The sequence below is a fragment of the Vicugna pacos genome, chromosome 28 (genome assembly GCF_048564905.1).
Source record: "Vicugna pacos chromosome 28, VicPac4, whole genome shotgun sequence".
Lineage (NCBI taxonomy): Eukaryota > Metazoa > Chordata > Mammalia > Artiodactyla > Camelidae > Vicugna > Vicugna pacos.
This window is the reverse complement of record NC_133014.1, coordinates 2,555,616-2,572,920: the sequence shown is the minus strand read 5'-3', so window position 1 is coordinate 2,572,920 and position 17,305 is coordinate 2,555,616. Positions and strand designations below refer to the sequence as shown.

General features: G+C 44.8%; 1 protein-coding gene and 1 non-coding gene across 2 annotated transcripts in view; one reads left to right on the top strand and one right to left on the bottom strand.

Annotated features, from left to right (window-relative positions):
* LOC102530506 (E3 SUMO-protein ligase RanBP2) overlaps window positions 1–17,305 on the top strand; it is a 51,214-nt gene that overhangs the window by 29,378 nt on the left and 4,531 nt on the right. Inside the window, exons 19-25 of the mRNA XM_072951213.1 lie at window positions 2,062–2,156; window positions 3,017–7,808; window positions 10,673–10,843; window positions 11,432–11,524; window positions 11,805–11,983; window positions 14,736–14,940; window positions 16,119–16,220. Of these exons, the coding sequence (XP_072807314.1) occupies window positions 2,062–2,156; window positions 3,017–7,808; window positions 10,673–10,843; window positions 11,432–11,524; window positions 11,805–11,983; window positions 14,736–14,940; window positions 16,119–16,220 (5,637 nt within the window). The remainder of the gene's footprint in view (window positions 1–2,061; window positions 2,157–3,016; window positions 7,809–10,672; window positions 10,844–11,431; window positions 11,525–11,804; window positions 11,984–14,735; window positions 14,941–16,118; window positions 16,221–17,305) is intronic.
* Window positions 10,111–10,183, bottom strand: TRNAI-AAU (transfer RNA isoleucine (anticodon AAU)). Its single transcript has one exon. It is a non-coding gene; the product is annotated as a tRNA-Ile (tRNA).

Below are 17,305 nucleotides of genomic sequence, written 5' to 3'. Positions count from 1 at the left end.
GCGTCACAGGTCTTCTGCTTGTTTAAACACACAGAAACATATCATTCACGGTGTCTCATTTCATTCTTGCAATACCCCTGTGGAACGTGTAGAGCAGCACATCCTCATTTTGCAACTGAGGAGACAGAGAGCCCAGGCGGCTACTTGACAAGGTCTCGGGCAGCTTGGGGGGCCTGGGAGGAGCGCTCAGATCTCCCAGTTCCTGCTCCTGTGTTCACAGACGTTTTTTCTTAATGAAAGTACAGGTGTGCCAAGGTGGTCCTTGTCTTTTTAAAATAAGGTGATTAAAAAACAATTAGTAAACTTACAGTAAGGAGACACTCAGAAGTACTGAACAGTGTAAAGAAAACTGAAAACTAAACGCATCACGGAGAGCCCTGCCAGTGTTTTGGAGCATTTCCTTCTGGTCTTTTCTCTTTGTGTGTGTAGAGGTTTTTTTAATGAGACTTTTACCGTGTTATCATGCTGTGTGGAGATGAGTCAGTCTTTTTTAAGTATTTCTCTTAAGTTCTGAGCATTTTTCCACTGAAGGTTTTTTGACAGCACCGTTGCTAAATACAAGGTGTCCCATCGTGTAGCAAATTTTATTCCTTCATTTGTTTATTTCCAGTTGCTGCTATTATAAATGGTGCTGTGGACACAGTCCTGAGATCGTAGGGTATTGTAGAAGTCCTTCCCTGTTGGGAAACTACTTTCCTGAAAAGCCATGCAGCTTTTACACTCGCACCCCTAGTGTCTGCTGGTGCCCGTCTCCTTGCAGTCTTGTCGAGGGGTAACTGCTATCAGTGTATAAAACCTTTGTCGGTTTTTAAAAACAAAAATAGTATCAGCTTTTAAGTTTGTTGGGTTTTTTTTCTTTTTTCTTTTCTTTTTTTTTTTTTTTTTACTACTAGGCATGCTCAACGTTTTAAAACCCTTTATATTTCCTGAGTTATTGTTCATTTGGTGCATTTTTCTATTAGATTTTTTTAGTAGGTTATAAAACATCCAAGTTTATTTTTTTTCATGGTCACTGATGGAGGCACTAGTTACATTTCAGACTCTGTGATTCTTAGCTCGAATCCATCAGCTTGTCTACGTTCTATGCCTGTTTTCTCCCCAGAATATTTCACGGTGACCATCTTCAGGCAGTCCTGTTAGTTTTCCATGTTCAAACTTGTGCTTGTCCAGTGGCTCAGCCTCTCAGGGAACTGTCCCGAGAGGACAGACAAACTAGCTCGCCTTTTCTCAGGCTTTCAGGGCTTTCTAGAGTCAGCTGGTCAGCACCTCCTGGGTCACAGTTAACTTCCGGTTCTTCTTCTATGTAAAAGTATAAATGGTCTTTAAGTTGTTTTGTTTTCTGATAAAACTTTCATTAAGCAGATCAAGCAAATAAATGATTGTTGGTTGTTTTTACCATTGACAGGAGTGTCTTTTAGTTGTTGGTTTCCTGGTGACACACAGGCACAAAACAGATTGAGCAAGTAGTTTGGCCACGAGCATGAGTGTCAGTCATGCTGTGCCCTTTTTATTCAGCCAGGGAACACGTTTTGTGTTGTGAGATCCTTCGCGTGAATTTGTCGGTGACTTTTGACCTGAACGTTCTCAGCTTAAGTTTATAAAGTGCAGTCTTGTCATCCTGCAGATCGTCAAAACTCACTTCAGACACATGGCCCTGAGGCCATCAGATGCGCTCTGGCTCCTGCAGTCCTTGCTGTGGCTCACGCACCGCGTCTCTGACGCCGCACAGCTGCTTCCGCGTCGTGCCGTCTTCCCTTGGCAGCTGCCCTGCGCTCTCTCGGCCCCTCGGGTGCTCGCTCTTGCTGCCCGCCTGCTGCTCCTCTCTCCCTCCTCGTGTGCCACACTTAGCAGTCATTCCCCGTTTGTCGTTGGATAATCTTCCTTGTGGTGAATTTTGATGTATAGAAAATTTTTAAAAACCTGTGTAGTTAAATCTCTCTTTGGTTTCTACTGGTTTTGTATTTATAGTTCTTGCCTAGGTAGTCCTAACTGCAGCATAGACTTTTTTAACAGTGTTTTCTTTCTTTTTTTTCTTTTCTTTTCTTTTCTTTTTTTTTTTAGTTGCAACTACTGGCCCTTCAGTATATTATAGTCAGTCACCAGCATATAATTCCCAGTATCTTCTCAGACCAGCAGCTAATGTTACTCCCACAAAGGTAACAAAGGAATAATTTATACATTTATAAATATCTCCTTTTTAATTGTCCAGGCTTCCGACAAAAAAATTCAAGAAGTAGTTCACCATTAATACTTAAATGTCCCACAAGATACAGATATTTTAAATTTCTTTCCTGATGTAGAAATTCTGCTTCAACTATATTAGTTGTCTAAATTTTATGTCACAGTAAGCGTGAACATTTAGAATATTTTAAGTGGGGGTGGGGGTGGGGTCTTCTTCATTCCGTTGTGACAGAAGCAGGCCTGGGTGTCCTCACTGGGCACTGTGCGCAGCCCTCACAGGCCTGGCTTGCTGCACTAAATGTCTACTGAGGCACAGGGCTTGGGTGCACCTGGACCCTGGCTCTTCTGCTCACCGTGACTTCAGGCAAGCTTCTTAACCTCTCTATGCATTAGTTGCCTCATATATAAAATGAGGATAATACTTTAATTCATAGGGTTTTGAGGACATTAAAACGAGATGTTAAAGTGCTTAGAACTGTGCCGCGCGGCACACTAACAAGTGTTAGTCCTCATCTTCATCATCATCGTTAACATCATTTTTACACCTTGTTCAGGAGGGAGGGGGTGTTACTGTATTGGGTATGTTGGAGGAGAATTAGATTTTTAAGGTGCTGTCATTACTTAAGGCAGTTTTCGTTACATGCCAAGATGGATTAGAGCTGTAAGTATCTCTGTAGTCATGTCTTCTCGAGGCTGTGCTGCACACCCTGAGGATGCATTTACCTCGTAGTGCTCACGTTTAAGGGTGATGAGGATTGGTTTGTATCTGGTTAACTTGTAGTCTTGCAGACAGCCTAGACAACCTACAAACATTTTAACTTTATTTTTCTTCTAGGGACCAGTTTATGGCATGAATAGGCTGCCGCCACAGCAGCACATCTACACCTACGCTCAGCAGATGCACACCCCCCCAGTGCAGAGCTCATCTGCCTGTATGTTCTCCCAGGACATGTATGGTCCCCCGCTGCGTTTTGAGTCTCCTGCAACAGGAATTCTCTCACCCAGGAGTGACGATTACTTTAATTACAACGTTCAGCAGACAAACACAAATCCACCTCTGCCGGAACCAGGGTATTTCACAAAACCTCCAGTTGCAGCTCATGCTTCAAGATCTGCAGAATCTAAGGTTATAGAATTTGGGAAACCCAGTTTTGTTCAGCCTGTACCAGGCGAAGGAATAAGGCCGTCTCTGGCAGCACCTGCACATCCAGCACAGTCCACTTCTTTTAAATTTAACTCAAATTTCAAATCAAATGATGGTGACTTCACATTTTCCTCACCGCAGGTTGTGGCACAGCCCCCTTCTACGACTTACAATAATAGTGAAAGCCTTTTAGGTCTCCTGACTTCAGATAAGCCTTTGCAAGGAGACAGCTACAGTGGACCAAAAGCCGCTCAGACCATTGGACCTCGAAATACATTCAATTTCGGAAGCAAAAATGTGCCTGAAATTTCATTTACTGAAAACATGGGCCCAAATCAGCAAAAGAATTCTGGTTTTCGGCGCAGTGAGGAAACGTTTACTTTCCACAGTCCAGGGAAGTCAGTGTTTGGAGCACCTGCCGCAGAGCCGGCCAATAGGAGTCCCGAAGCAGACGGTGGGAGTGCCCATGGAGAGGACGATGAGGATGGTCCCCACTTTGAGCCGGTGGTGCCTCTCCCCGATAAGATTGAAGTGAAGACTGGCGAGGAGGACGAGGAAGAGTATTTCTGCAATCGTGCAAAGTTGTTCCGTTTTGATGGAGGATCCAGAGAGTGGAAGGAGCGTGGAGTTGGCAATGTAAAGATCCTGAGACACAAAATGTCTGGGAAGATCCGCCTTCTGATGAGGCGCGAGCAAGTGCTGAAGATCTGTGCAAATCACTACATCAGCCCAGACATGGCCCTGGCGCCCATGGCGGGCTCAGACCGGTCCTTTGTGTGGTGTGCTCTGGACTACGCAGACGAGTCGCCCAAACCAGAGCAGCTCGCTATCAGGTTCAAGACGCCTGAGGAAGCAGCACTTTTTAAGTGCAAGTTTGAAGAGGCCCAGAGCCTGTTGAAAGCCTCTGGAGCAAACATAGCCACAACCACAAGTCAGGCTGCGAGAACTGTAAAAGAACCCACAAGTCACGATAGTACAGATATTTGCAAACCTGATGCTGGAAACATGAATTTTGAATTTCAAGTTGCAAAGAAAGAAGGGTCTTGGTGGCATTGTAACAGCTGCTCGTTAAGAAATGCTGCAACTGCTAAGAAGTGTGTATCGTGCCAAAACCTCAACCCAAGCAGTAAAGACCTCCTTGGCCCACCATTAGTTGAAACTGTTTCCACTCCTAAAACTAGTTCAGAAAGTGCTCCAGAAAGATTTGCATTGATGACGCCAAAGAAAGAAGGTCACTGGGATTGTAGTGTCTGTTTAGTTAGAAATGAACCCACTGTGTCTAGATGCAATGCATGCCAGAATACAAAGTCTGCTAGCAAAAGTGAATCTCCATTTGTTCAGCAACCTTCCTTTAAATTTGGCCAAGGAGATCTTCCTAAGTCTGCCAGCAGTGATTTCAGATCTGTTTTTTCAATAAAAGAAGGGCAGTGGGATTGCAGCATTTGCTTGGTGCCAAATGAAGGAAGCTCTACCAGATGTGTGGCTTGTCAGAATCCCAGAAAACAGAGTGTACCTGCTTCTGCTGCCCCAGCTCCTGCCTCTTTTAAGTTTGGTTCTTCAGAGACAAGCAAGGCTCCAGAGAGTGGATTTGAAGGAGTTTTCGCCAAGAAGGAGGGACAGTTGGGTTGCAGTTTGTGCTTAGTGCAGAATGAGGCAGGCGCGGCCCAGTGTGTGGCCTGTCAGAATGCACGGAGACAGAATCCACCCACTCCCGCTGCCCCTGCCCCTGCCCCTGCCCCTGCCGAGGTGAGCAAGGCTCCAAAGAGTGGGCTTGAAGGGCTGTTCCCCAAGAAGGAAGGGCAGTGGGATTGCAGCGTTTGCTTGGTGCCAAATGAAGGAAGCTCTACCAGATGTGTGGCTTGTCAGAATCCCAGAAAACAGAGTGTACCTGCTTCTGCTGCCCCAACTCCTGCCTCTTTTAAGTTTGGTTCTTCAGAGACAAGCAAGGCTCCAGAGAGTGGACTTGAAGAAGAGGCATTCCCCAAGAAGGAAGGACAGTGGGATTGTGGTGGTTGCTCTATGCGAAATGAGAGTTCTTCCTTAAAATGCTTGTCTTGTGATGCCTCTAAACCAGCCCATAAACCTGTTGCAGAAGAACCTTCAGCTTTCACATTGGGCTCAACAGCTAAGGTAAACGACTCTTCTGGAAGTCAGGTGGGAACAGGATTTAAAAATAACTTTTCAGAAAAAGCCTTTAAATATGGCAACGCAGAACAAGGATTTAAATTTGGGCATGTGGATCAAGAAAATGTACCTTCGTTTACATTTCAGGGTTCTTCCAGCACAGAGTCTAGGTCAACAAAAGAAGGATTTAGTTTTTCTGTCCCCGTGCCTGCTGATGGGTTTAAATTCGGCATTCAGGAGACGGGAAATCAGGAGGAGAACAAGAGTGAAAAGCCCATTGAAAGCGACTCTGGTCGTCAGGCTCAGGAAGCAGGCGGCCAGAAGGACGGGGCTGCCGTGGGCTTTGGCCAGGCTGGCAGCACTTTGACCTTTGCAGACCTTGCGAAGTCAACTTCAGGAGAAGGCTTTCAGTTTGGCAAAAAAGACCCTAATTTCAAGGGATTTTCGGGTGCTGGAGAGAAATTATTCTCATCACAAAGTGGTAAGATGGCTGATCAGGCAGACACCTGTGCTGACCTTGAGAAAGACGATGATAAGACGGAGGACAGTGATGACATCCACTTTGAACCTGTTGTCCAGATGCCTGAGAAGGTGGAGCTCGTCACGGGGGAGGAGGATGAGAAAGTTCTTTACTCACAGCGTGTGAAATTATTCAGGTTTGATGCCGAGATAAGTCAGTGGAAAGAAAGGGGTTTGGGGAACTTAAAAATTCTCAAAAATGAAGTCAACGGCAAACTGAGAATGCTGATGCGGAGAGAGCAGGTGCTGAAAGTGTGTGCCAACCACTGGATCACCACCACCATGCACCTGAAGCCCCTCTCCGGGTCGGACAGGGCCTGGATGTGGCTGGCTAGTGACTTTTCTGATGGCAATGCCAAACTGGAGCAGCTGGCAGCAAAATTCAAGACCCCCGAGCTGGCTGAGGAGTTCAAGCAGAAGTTTGAGGAATGCCAGCGACTTCTGTTAGACATACCACTGCAGACGCCCCATAAACTCGTGGACACTGGCCGAGCCGCCAAGTTAATACAGAGGGCTGAAGAGATGAAGAGTGGGCTGAAAGACTTCAAAACGTTTCTGACCAGTGATCAGATGAAAGTCACTGACCAAGAGAGTAAGAGCCCAGGGGCAGGCGCTGCAAGCGCTGAGGAGGCCAGCAGCCTGCCGAATCCGGAGCACAGCGGGCCTGCCCTGGAGTGGGACAGCTACGACCTGCGGGAGGACGCCCTGGACGGCGGCGGCTCGGTGCACGCCTCGCCCCTGGCCAGCAGCCCCGTGAGGAAAAATCTCTTCCGCTTTGGTGAGTCAACCACAGGGTTCAACTTTAGTTTTAAATCTGCTTTGAGTCCATCTAAGTCTCCTGCCAAGTTGAATCAGAGTGGGGCCTCCGTGGGCACCGATGAAGACTCGGACGTCACCCAGGAGGAGGAGCGGGACGGGCAGCACTTCGAGCCCGTGGTCCCTCTGCCGGATCTCGTCGAGGTGTCCAGCGGTGAGGAGAACGAGCAGGTGGTGTTCAGTCACAGGGCAAAGCTCTACAGGTACGACAGAGACGCGGGGCAGTGGAAGGAGAGGGGCATCGGCGACATAAAGATCCTGCAAAACTACGACAGCAGGCAGGGCCGCGTGGTGATGCGGAGGGATCAAGTGTTGAAACTCTGCGCCAACCACAGAATAACTCCAGACATGACTTTGCAGAGCATGAAGGGGACAGAGCGAGTGTGGGTGTGGACTGCGTGTGACTTTGCAGACGGAGAAAGAAAGGTGGAACACTTAGCCGTCCGCTTTAAATTACAGGATGTTGCAGATTCGTTTAAGAAAATATTTGATGAAGCAAAAATAGCCCAAGAAAAAGATCTTTTGATAACACCTCATGTTTCTCGTTCTGCCACTCCCAGAGAGTCACCGTGTGGCAAAATTGCCGTGGCTGTGTTGGAAGAAACCACGAGGGAGCGGACGGATTTGGTTCAGGGTGATGTCGTGGCTGATACGACCTCAGAAGTTGGAGTGTCTAGCACGTCTGAAACAACAAAAGCAGTGGTTTCACCTCCAAAATTTGTGTTTGGTTCTGAGTCTGTTAAGAGCATTTTCAGTAGTGAAAAATCAAAGCCATTTGCATTTGGCAATAGTTCAGCTACTGGGTCCTTGTTTGGGTTTAGTTTTAACGCACCTTTGAAAAACAGCAGTAGTGAAACCAGTTCAGCCCAGAGTGGATCTGAAAGAAGCGTGGGGCCGGGTGGTGGCGAGTTGTCGCAGAGCTCTGACCCTGGACCAGCTCCTGACGGCAGTGCCAGAAACCTCACTCCTGTGTTACCGAAGGAAGAGTCCACAAGCGGTCACACGTTCAAAACACCAGAAAGGGGTAAGCACTCACTCGTCTTTAGATTCAGCAGAATCTTCCTCCCTCCCTCCCTTTTCGTAGGAGGCTGGGATGTTTTAGTAAAGGTCGGGTTGTTAACACAGTGCTTTGTGAACAGCCAAAACAAAATTGTGCAAATTTTTTCCTCCTTCAGCCAGTTTACCTGTGAGTATTCGCACAGGAGCAGGCAGTGGGCGAGCTGCTCAGGAGGTTTCAGTGACCCGGAGGTGCGCCCAGCCCTAACCCTAACCCAGCAGGGCCTTGAGCACTCGAATCCTGAGGTGCACTCCAGGCTGGTGGCTCGAAAGGGCTCGTCCTTCAGTGTATTATCCTTGTGTTCTTATCACACACAAAACCGGATGCTGAGATGTTCACGTTTTATGTAAGGCAGTCTTGCCAGCACTTACAAAGTGAACAAAGAATGAAACCCCCAGATAAATGGGACGCATGAGACAGTCATGTTGGTGTGAATGTGGGACTCTGGCTTGTATACTTTAAGTTATGTTTACTTTGATTCTCAAAACGTTCAAAAGTGAAATCCTCTTTATTTTGTAGGATTTAATTTTAGCCTTTTTAAATCTAACCCAATGGCCTTTTGGACCAGCGCCCCTCCCTCACAGCCTGAGGACAAAGGTACAGAGCTGGCACTGCAGTGAGACGAGGACTCAGGCTGTTTGGTGGCAGCTGGTCCTCAGCGGAGTGGCTGGCGGGGTGACATGAAGTCCGTAACCCTGCAGCCTGCATGGCAGTGCCTGCCTAACCCCGTGACGCTGTTTCTCATGGGCTGGGGTGTCGTGTTTCCCACGTGGTGCGCAGTGTTGCTTGGAGGCAGATCCACGTGGTCTTTACCTTTCTCTGTCTTGTATGTCATACGTGTTGTTTCTAACTGTGATTAACGAAGGTTGTGTTTTATCTAACCTTTATCAACTGCCACTGGTGTCTGCCAGCACCCAGACGTTTGTTGGCAGCAGCGTGTATCCCACAGGGAACATGTTTCTTTAAGGCTGTCCTTTTGGACGTGGTTTAGGAAGGTACTGTGTTTGAAAGCAGCCCCATGATTAACAGCCACCACTGTGCCCTGGCACGTTAGCGTGTGTAGCACAGACCGTCTGCAGAGGTCAGTGTCAGTGCAAGAGGGAGCACTAGGCGGTGGGGTCTGCTGGAGACATTCGAGAGCAAGGCTGGGGAAATGGAAACTCACCCTTAGTGTCTGATGACATGACACAGCTGCGTTGCAGGTTGCCAAGCAAGGACAGTGATAAAATGACAACCTTTGATTCTAGGACATTCAGTTTTAAAGTTTACCAGTTGTGCAACTGGCCACAGCAGCTCTTAGCCTAAGGACACAGTCTTTGAAAAATTATGTGAAAAGTGTGGGCTTTTTTCTATTAAAGGGCATATACTTGTGCACAGACTCCGTGGGCCCCAGGTTTGAGAGCAGATTTACCAACATGCTGCTGCAGGACAAAAAGCCCTGTCCTCTTTCAAGTTTGAGGAGGTCATAGTTCCAGAGGACCCTAGAGAGGAGGACTGTGGGCACAGGGAAACAAGGCCCCGCCAGGTGCCTGATATACAGTGTTGTGCTGTCCTGGCTAGGAGCTGGCGTGAAGTGTTCGTAATGAAGGAGCAATTGGCAAGTTCAGCGTTGCAGGACTGTTCTCTCGGTCAGCATCATCCAGTGGAAATACGACCTGTGTATGGAATCAAAACGTTTCTAGTCATGTCAAAAAATAAAAAGAAACAGGTGGAAAAAGAGAAACAGATGAAATTAATTTTAATGATCTATTCAATTGAACCCATTATGTTCAGAATATTATTTCAACTTCTACTCAGGATGAAACCTTAACAATGAGGTTTTTTGTTTTTTTTTTTTGATGCCAAGTCTTCACAGTCCCATGTGTATCGTTACAATGCAGCACATCCCAGTTGGACTGGCCGCACTTCAGGTGTGGCTGGGCTGCCATCTGGACCGCACCCTTTGGCTCGTAACATGCTTCTTGATTTGCTGACCTTATCAGTTCCTTTAGCCAGAAGTCAACAGACCAGAGCATATCGTATGAAGAGCTCTTTTTCTCTCCATTTTTTGCCTTTTTGTTGTTTTTGTTATTGTTGGTTTTAACTAATAGGAGTTACCTTAGTTTCTTACAGGATTATTTACCCAAAAGGTAACAGTTTTAATTTAATTGCTTCTATTACTGTGTTTAGAAATATGGAAAACTGGATGTAATTCTTGTTTTTTATTTTTATTTTGTGTGGTTTTGGCAGGGATAATTTGACTTACTTATTTATTTGTTGATTGACTGATTGGAAGGACTGGGGATTGAACCCAGGACCTCGTGCACATTAGTCACATACTCTACCCCTGAGCCACTCCCTCCCCCCGTAGATGGAATTCTTACCACCTGCCTTGGCAGTTGTAACCTTTTCTTGTTAGGGTCTCATCAGTGTTGGGCTTTGCATTTGTTTTATATTTATACTAATCTTTGCTTATGATTTAATTTTTCTCAATTATAAATGGAGGGGTATTTTGATTAACCATTTAATTTGCCAAATATGGTTATGGAAGCACTTTTTAAGTACCTTTTTAATTTATAGCCATCAGTACTGTATTTTTCAATGATCAGTAAGTAAAAGTGGGGCGTTTTTTGATTTTTCAGTAGATTCTGTGTTCGCTAAGGGTTTTTGATAGGACATTAAATCAGGCTTCTAATTCATGGTTATTATGAGCTGTGTCCACATCAAAGTGTGTGTTTTTATCAGCATGGTGTTTCAACCTAGAGATGAATTCCATGACTTATTTTCAGTTAGAATATTGACATTAATACTTAACACTTTGTCTTGATCAATTTCTTTGACTTGTCTTTTAGCGGAAGAGAAGAAAAAGCCAGAAGACCCTCCCTTGGATGATGATGTCCTCGTGGTGTATGAGCTGACCCCGACCCCTGAGCAGAGGGCTCTTGCGAGCAAACTGCAGCTTCCTCCCACTTTCTTCTGCTATAAGAACAGGCCAGACTACGTCAGTGAAGAGGAGGAGGATGGTAAGTCTTTTGTGCTTTAAAGCATCCTGTTCATACTCCTCTTTGTGAGATTGTCTTAAGCCCGCCTCTTAGAGGCCCCCCTGCTGTCGCCACAGATGAATATTTGTCCCAGGTGCATGTGAGCAGTCAGTGGGTGTCACCATTGAAATGGCTGCATTCTTCATTAGCGTTCCCTGGGTGCCCGCCATGAGCAGGGCAGGCCTTTGAGGGGACTGACAGCAGTCCTACTTTCCCTGAGGTCTTAGGGGCAGGAGTGCCAAGAGGCAGAGATGGGGTCTGACTGCGGGAAGCTCTGGGCCGCAGCAGGTTCCAGGCAGGGGGGTCACGTCCTCAGAGCAGGTGCGGGGAACAGTGAGGCAGAGGTGTAGAGGGTTGTGAAGATGGAGGTGAGGAGAGGGGCTGAAATAATAGGGCAGCTCAGACAAGAACAGGAGCACTGCGGGGTGAAATTGGCAAGATTGGTTGCTATTTGTATGTGGGGAGGAGGGGAAAGGATGAAGTTGAAGATGATTCCTAGATTCCTGGCTAGAAAATCTCCTGAAACTTATGAGAAATTCTTTTATTTAATAAAACCAATTATACTTCAAGATGAAGATTTTGACACAGCTGTCAAGAAACTTAATGGAAAACTGTATCTGGATGACTCAGAAAAATGTAGACCACTAGAAGAAAACCTGCCAGGTATGTGACGTTAAAATGACTAAGTCTGATTTTTTTTAAAACTATTTAAAAGGAATCTCCCAGTGTGGTCACTGTGTAATGACCGGCGTTGGCATGGTGATTTAAAGTATGTAAAACTAGCATTCTGCTCCCAGGGGTGCTTGTGCTCCGTCGGTGCCTGAGGTCTTGTTAATTCTGTCTGCAGTCTGCAGGTGACACTGAGGCCCATTGTTGGGGAGGAGTTGGACTTCATCTACTTTTATCTTAACCTTACTTTGCTTGCATTGTATGGGGTTTTCAGGTAATGAGAAAGAGTGTGTTATTGTTTGGGAAAAGAAACCAACAGTTGAAGAGAAGGCAAAAGCAGACACCTTAAAACTTCCACCCACATTTTTCTGTGGAGCCTGCAGTGACACTGATGAGGACAATGGAAACGGGGAAGACTTCCAGTCGGAGCTTCAGAAAGTTCAGGAAGCTCAGGTAGGAGCTCAGTTGTCTTTGTTGGTGCCGTGAACCCGCAGGACAGCAGTGATGGGGAGCAGCTAGCGGTGGGTTGAGCCCCCCATTCAGCTCTGGCCAGAGAAGGGGTTGTGTTCTCCACAGAGGGCCCGAAAGGCCCACGCTGTCACCCCCATGCATGCTGGGTATGGGGAGAGGGTGGTGGCATGGACGGTGCAGATGTCCCTTAGAGGATCTGCCCCTGCACCAAGAACAGGATGGAGGTCGTTTTTCATGCAGGTTAGTTTATTGTGGAGTGGGCAGGGAGGACAAGAAATAGTGTTTGCAATGTAGTTCCCTTGGCCTGTCTGTGTACCTTGTTTTGTCAACAGTTTCATGATTTGATTACTTTCTTAGCTCAACTGTAGTAACTTTGATAGCTGTCAACACTTTGTTGTCTTAATTTGTGTTCTACAGACACTAGAAGGCAAGGTCCCTGACTAGTAACTGTTGACAGCCCCACACTGACGTGGATTCGGTGTCTCCTTGCCCCAGAGGCTTGAGGGGGCTGCGTGTAGCGCACGTGTAGCTGATGTAACGACCTGGTGGCCTTGTCTGTGGAAGACCTAGCTGAGGTTCTCCGCCGGAGGCCGTGCTGCCCTGAACCTGCAGTGTGTCTCAGACCGCTTGGCCGCGCCCCGGACCCAGTGGGCACACGGGTTGCAGCTCGCCCTCACCATCAGCTCCTCTCGCAGTGCAGTCACAGTAACTCAGAGCAGGGCTCTGCAGGCTGAAACAGTGCAGTTTAAACACAGCCTCAGTCTTAGGTGCAGAACTTAAAAATAGTTAAGCTTATTTATTTAAAATTTACCTAACTTAAAACTTAAAACTGAAAAGTAATTTCCACACTGATGTGCAGGCTGAATTGCACATCGTTTATTCCTTTTCCTCCTGTGGCACATAAGGGCTTGGTACCTTTTGTCATTGTTTTGGGAACCATGCTGTTAATAGCTGTTGAGATACTTTATTTGAGTGACTGGTGTATCATCATTCTTATAATTTAAAATCTTTTTGTGAAATATCTTGTAGCACTATCATAATGTTCATTAAATTGCAGTCATAGGGGCTGTCCAGAAATACCTTTGGTACAGAAATTAAATATGATAAATTGCTATAAAGGTTGAAAAAAATTGCCACAATAAATTGTAATTTTGGAGGAGAGCAGCCTTTGATACACAAGATAAAACAGAATTAAGACCACTAAAATTAAAATATGAATATGCTTCATAACGGATGTAGGTTTTCATCCTCTTAGAATGCATCCTTCCTACTTTACTCTCAGTCTGGTTCTTGGACCATGCAGGGTCTTCAGATAATGCATTCCCTGCGTAGCGTGCCCAAGTGCTTCTACAGGTGCTGGCTGCGTGCCAGCACGGAGCTGAGGACTGGGGACCCAGTGTGGACAAGCAGGAGCTGTTTGATTTGTCTCCAGGAGTCTTTCATTCGTGGACTCTCGTGTGGAGTATGTGTTAGTTGCTGAATTAAGACACTCCCGTCCCCCAAGTAATCTCACCTGCACTTTTTGGATAACATTTATTGTGATACGATTCATGCACCATGCAGTTCACCCATTTTAAAATGTAGAACTCGGTGATTTTTTAGTAGATTCGCTTGTGGTTTTTAGTATATTCACCACAGTCAATTTTAGAACATTGTTGTCATCCGCAAAAAGAAGCCCTGTAACCTCCAGCAGTCACCCCCTTCCCCATTTACACCGCCTCCTCTCGCCCTGCATAGCCGCTGATGGCCTTCTTCTGTCTGCAGATCTGACATCCCATACAGACAGATCATATGTCGCCCTTTGTGTCTGGCTTCTTTCACTTAGTAAGGTTTTGAGGTATAGCCACATTGTAGCATATATCTGTATTTCATTCCCTTTTATGGCCAAGTAATACTCCATAGTGTGAATGTACCACATTCTGTTTATCCTTCATCTGTTGATGGCCGTTGGGGTTGCTTCCACCTTCTCGGCTGTTAGGAATACTGCTGCTGTGGGAGCCCATGTCACTCGACACAAACGGGGCAGGTGACCTTTTCCCTGTGCTTCAGAACATTAGGAAGTAATGACTTGTTTCATTTGTACTGATTTTTTTTTAAATTACATAGGTAAAATTCACTTGTTGTGTTATGTTTTCTGTAAATTCTTACACAGGCCTGAGTGCTTGTCACCTCCACCACAGGCAGCATTAGACACTGTCTTTTCTTAGTCAGCATAATGCCTTTGAGATTCATCCCGGTCACTGTGTGTTGGTCACTGGCTGGTACTCTGCTGTGAGGATGTACCACAGTTCATTCATTATCCTTTGCCCTTTGCAGAACATTGTTTCCAGTTTAGCTTGTTCTTTTTCTAGTTTCTTAAAGTGAAAGGTTAAATTACTGACTGAAGCGAATTCTTCATTTCTAATACAATTTTTTTATGTCGTTTCTCCCTAAGAGCTATTTAGGGAACAGGGAAAAACCCACACGGTTGTCACCACCAGATTGTCCCTCAGGTCCTGAGATTCTTAATCCTCCTGCTTTCATCCACTGTTCAGAGGCTTCTTAGAGTTGCTTTAAATCCAGTTCAGCTGTGGGTGTTGGGAGGGCAAGAGTGAGGGTGGGGTGAGAGAGAAAAGTGTGCTTACTCCACGTTGTCCAAACCCCCGCGTCCTCAGTTCCTCTAAAAATAAGGTGTATGATCCTCTTTGTCAGTCAGTATCTGGTGGCATTCTTGTTTGTTACTTTCTCTTTGCAGAAATCCCAGAGTGAGGAAGCAACTAGCAGGGCTGAGAGTGTGTGTGCAGGTGGGAGTGAAGTGACCGTCCCACACGTGTGTGAATCTCAAGAACCTGATTTTACCACCAGATCCGCTAGTTCGCCACCTATTTCTTCTGGGACTGTTGACAAACCTGTGGATTTATCTACTAGAAAGGAAGATGATGCAGAGTCTGCAGGCCAAGGTGAAATGTGGTAGATGTTTACAAAAACTTTCTAGGCGGGTGTTACTACATAAAGGACCTGTGATTTTGAGAAGATAGACTTTTACATGTAGATCAGAAACTCCCTTTCTTAAATTTTGGATGTATAAAGGGACGTGAAGTATTTGTAATAATAATCAGAAAATTAGCTACCTTGCCAACAAAGACAACACACATGTATTTTTGTCGTTTGGGTTGCAGTGATTAGGGAGCACCAACCACTGTGACTCTCACAAGTCTGCCTAAGAGTAAACGACAAGGTTGCTTACATGGAAGTTTCCTTTGTCTGTGTATTTGCATTTGACTGTTGTCGGAATTACATCACCACCCAAGTATATCAAAATTGTGTAAAGTATATGAAGTAGTTATAGAAATCTTAAGTAGAGGTGTCAAGTTTTTAATGATACTACTTAATTGTCCTTTTCTCTACCCACTTCACTAAATTAAGTATTTATTTACAGTAATTAATACCTGATGTTCCCCCCCCTTTCATTTCACTTGATTTTTGGAGGGGAGAGTCTTTATAATTGTAGTGCTTTTTATGTCTACGTTGTCTATATTACCTTTTTTTTTTTCAGTAATAGTCCTGAATAAATCACAAATACTATGTTTATAGGCACTTTAGAGTCTTAACATTCTAGAAGAGGAAGGTGACTTCAGACTTAAAACCTCACACGTTTTCAGATGAGGGAAGCAGAGTGCAAGACTGAGGTCCTGCAGCTGCACGGGCACAGGATCAGGACAAGCCCCCAGACGCCTGCTGATGAGATAAAAAGACATTAAGCTCTTACTATTCACAGTAGAGAGCACAAGCAGTCTTCATGCAGATGCTTTAGATTATGTAAGACTATAAAGCAGAAACTGTTTAGCTCTGTGTCTGACTTAGTATAGACCTACATCTCACTTTTTAAAAATAACTTTTGGCATGCTTTTGGTGTACTGCTCATCGAGAGTAGTGCCTTGCACTTAATACTGAAGAAGCTCAGAGCTTGGATGTATTTAGTAACTTCAGAGGAATAACCGGGTTATAAATGTTCCACACACAACCCCCCTCGGTAGTGTATAAGGTCCTACCGCCATTCTCTTTGGGTCCTTGGTAAAGCTTTGATGTTCAACATACATTGGATGAAATATTAAATTGCTCTTTTCCTTTTTGCCAGTGGAAAGCAAAACACTTTCATTTGGATTTGGAAGTAGTACAGGGCTGTCGTTTGCAGACTTGGCTTCCAGTAATTCTGGGGATTTTGCTTTTGGTTCCAAAGGTAAGATCAAGAGGAGAGAGTTTAACCATGTGTTACAGAACGGGCTGCACCTGGAGGAGCTAGTCCTTTGTCCCCGTGTTGTTACTCCCGTGGACGTTTCTTCCTCCAGCTGTGCCAGGTCAGGGAAGGGCTTCCCTTGTCGTACTATTTTTGATGTTTATTAATAAAAGAATTTTCTCTTAATTCATGTTAAGTCACGGTGATAGTCCTCCCCATCCTGAAATGCAGAACCATGTCTCCAGTTTTGGAATAACCTTGATTTTGGTACATTGTCCTCTTAATTATACTTTGACTTATATTTCAAGACTTGTGCATTTTTAAGGAAATGATTCTGCAGTTTTCTGTTTTTCCAGTACCCTTGATTATATCTTTAATGGTTGTGCTAACTTATGTTTGTTGAGCTTTCCCATCTTTTCCAGTGGCTTTTCTATTTTTGGTCCATTTTAGTATCATTTATAGACGAGAATCTTTTCCCTTGATTGTTTCAAGTTGATTGGCTTATTATATTTTCTCATTCTTAAAATGTCTTTCATATTATCTGATTATAGCATCACCTAAATTGAACAAGATGCTTGGTTTATAGAGTAAGCTCTAGTTTGTGTTTTTTATTTTCAGATTTTGTCATAACTTTCTTTTAAATTATTAGTTTTCTTGTGTGTTGAATGCTTGCTTTACTTTAGCTTGTAGTAACAGGCACAAAAAAGCATTTTGAAACTGTAAATCCCCTGGAATCATTTTCATGGGGAATTTGACACTTTTGTAAATTTTTTAATAATTTAGAATTTCAGTCTTGCCTTCTTTGATAAGAGCTTGTAGGATTTAGTTTTTTTTTTTTTTAAGATCATCAATTTCACCAGAGTTGTTTTGTTTTGTTTTGTTTTGTTTTGTTTTTACTCCTGGCATTGTGTGGGCCTGTTTGATCTTACACTTAACTGTTTTGGTTGGTTTTAAGCTCAGAGGAGTCTCCCGCACCCATTACGGATTATTTCTGTGGTGATTTCTTTTTCTTCATCTGTTAATTTTTGTCATTGTTCATTTCCTTAGTTTTATTTTTGTTTTATTTTGTTCCTTTTTCCCTATTTTCT